The 2,500-nt window shown below is 37.7% G+C and overlaps 1 protein-coding gene across 3 annotated transcripts in view; it reads right to left on the reverse strand.

The window, feature by feature from the left end:
• The window catches only part of LOC115229905 (endophilin-A3), a 56,206-nt gene extending 53,924 nt beyond the window's left edge, over positions 1–2,282 (reverse strand). For all 3 annotated transcript variants that reach the window (XM_029800162.2, XM_029800160.2, XM_029800161.2), the window contains exon 1: positions 2,203–2,282. In XM_029800162.2, coding sequence (XP_029656022.1) covers positions 2,203–2,212 — 10 coding nt within the window. In that variant the 5' untranslated portion in view covers positions 2,213–2,282. The remainder of the gene's footprint in view (positions 1–2,202) is intronic.
• Between the last annotated feature and the right edge of the window lie 218 nt (positions 2,283–2,500).

Consider the following 2,500-nt stretch of genomic DNA (forward strand, 5'->3'; position numbering starts at 1 on the left):
ATGTACACATACATACAAAATATATTTACATATATTTACAAATACATGTAGATACAGTCACAAAAATTACAAGAAAATACGTGTACAAAGTACAAGTATACGTAGCCAGACAGATACATACACACAAAAAAAAAACATGTACATATAAACATACAAATATAATAGATACCTACATGAATATATAGATATATGCACAGATATGGATACATATATACATATATACATAATTATATGCAGAAGAAAAATTTAGAAAAGAAATAACAGAGAAGATAAAATGTGACCCATTAAAATCATATTGGTATGCAATATATATATTTATGTGCATTTAAGAGTATGTATATGTATATATACTACTTTCTCAGTTATACAACTAAAGCCTCTAATTACATGACTGAAAGTTGTCAGGGTCTCCTTGGTGTTGTGATTTTCAAGATTCTCCAGCAATAAGAAGACTTGTGGGTCAATTCCTGCAGGAAATTTTCATCTACTTTCTTTTCCATCTAAAGGGTATTTTTATCTGATATTATGAGCTATTATTTAGCACTTCATTTCAGTAGAATCTCACAAAGTCTAATACTTTAATTTCTCAGAGCTTCAAATGAATCCAAATGTGTGTGTGTGGATGGAGAGGAGGAGTGCGACGTCCACTTCCCAACCACGGGGTTTCAAGTTGTAGCACCTTGGGCAAATGTCATCTACGCAGAAGCCCCAGACTGACCACAGCCTGGGGACCAGGTTTGGTAGACAGAAACTGTCTTATATGTATGTATGTGTGTGTGAGTGCATGCACATGTTTGTGTGTATGTGTTTGTCTTCTTGCATTGACATTGTATGATAGTTGTAAGCGAGCATCATCATCATCATCATACAAGTGGTACCAATCATTCCAAATCTTCCATGGAAACACTCCAAGCTAAGTGGGAACATTCACTGGCTTGGAAACAGGTGGTGGATCACTGAGGTACGGAAGAACCTGCCTTGCCTAATCCTTTCACAGCTGTATAAGAACGGAAAAATGTACATTGACCATCCTGGTCCTGCATTAGTTGTGTTCAGTTGACCTGCTCAAAAACAGCCATTCTTTGATAACCATAGCAGTAGATCACAGGCCAGCTCTTGTTAAACCCACTGGTAATGTCCCACATAGCATAAGTACCTTTGCCTTATGATGTTGGGAACAGGCAGGAAATCTCCATACAGCCGTTTCTTGATTCCATACAGTTGTTTAAGGATGAGGAAAAACTGAAGGCTACTAGGGGAGATATATATATATTTTTTTTTTATCTAGTTTCATCTCATGAGCTGAGGCCATGCTGGGGCACCGCCATTGAAAAAGTGTGTAAGACAGCGCCAGTGGTTTCAAGGTAGGAAATCTTCGATGAGAGTTCAGAGTGAGCGAAGTAACCACGCGGCTAAGCCCACATCATTTGCATTATTTACATTATTTACATTTGATGAATATTTGTCCTCATTCTTGTTTGTTGTTACAACAACGTTTCGGCTGATAGGCAGTGACCTGAATAATAATGATAATAATAATAATATTAATAATATTAATAACATTGAAAAATACCTTGGTAATGAGAACCCAGGTTCGAAATTTCCCCCAAGACACCTGATGAAGGCTGGAGGGTGTCTCAGCCGAAACATTGTGTTAACAACTAACAAGATGAGGACAAATATCCATCAAATGTAAATAATGTACATAATTCTTCATCTCTTAAATATAGAACTATATTAGTGGAGATATGTTATCCACTACCACAACACAAGGAAACATTGTCAGTGATCAGTCTCAGTACTGCGTGGTTTGTCCAGTAGGTCCAAGACATTGTCAAATATGACTCCCAATGAATTGTCAAAGGCCATCAATGCACAGCTCATGTAACTGAAAACAAATTCGTTAAAATGCCAGACCCTTTTTGTGACTTTTGGCCTGTCTTATGGGATGAGTTCTCCAAGATGTGTTTAAGACTGCTTTTAACATTCAAGTGTAAGGAGGGGAATAAAACAACAAATACATCTAGTTCTCTACAAACAACTACGCCTATTTGGAGGTTATGTGAAAGTGCACTCAGCCAAATGAGATCAGAATGGGAAACATATAATGGGTTTTGTTGGGGGGGTTTTTTCCGCCCCCAGTGGTTGGGGGGGAGAGTGCAATTCTGCAGTGCTTTTTGCAGTGCTTTTGCAGGATCTTACCAGGCCTCATTCGTGTGGGACTTCGCGATGGGCTACTGGTGGCGGACGAAAAATCTCCGAAATCACCGATACCGTCGACTACAACTGGTGTCACAATGTGACAGGAAGAAAATAAAACAAGCATGCTCATGAATATGATTACATAACCAATTCAATGTCCATAAGTCAGTGGTGGGGGGGGTGAAAAACACACAGGCTCTATCTGAACAATAGAGCAGTTACATATTTTATATATATATATATATATATATATATATATATATATATATATCGGTTGGTCAGTATGCTACTGGTTATG

This window comes from Octopus sinensis, unplaced genomic scaffold, assembly GCF_006345805.1.
Source record: "Octopus sinensis unplaced genomic scaffold, ASM634580v1 Contig13790, whole genome shotgun sequence".
In the NCBI taxonomy this organism is placed as follows: Eukaryota; Metazoa; Mollusca; class Cephalopoda; order Octopoda; family Octopodidae; genus Octopus; species Octopus sinensis.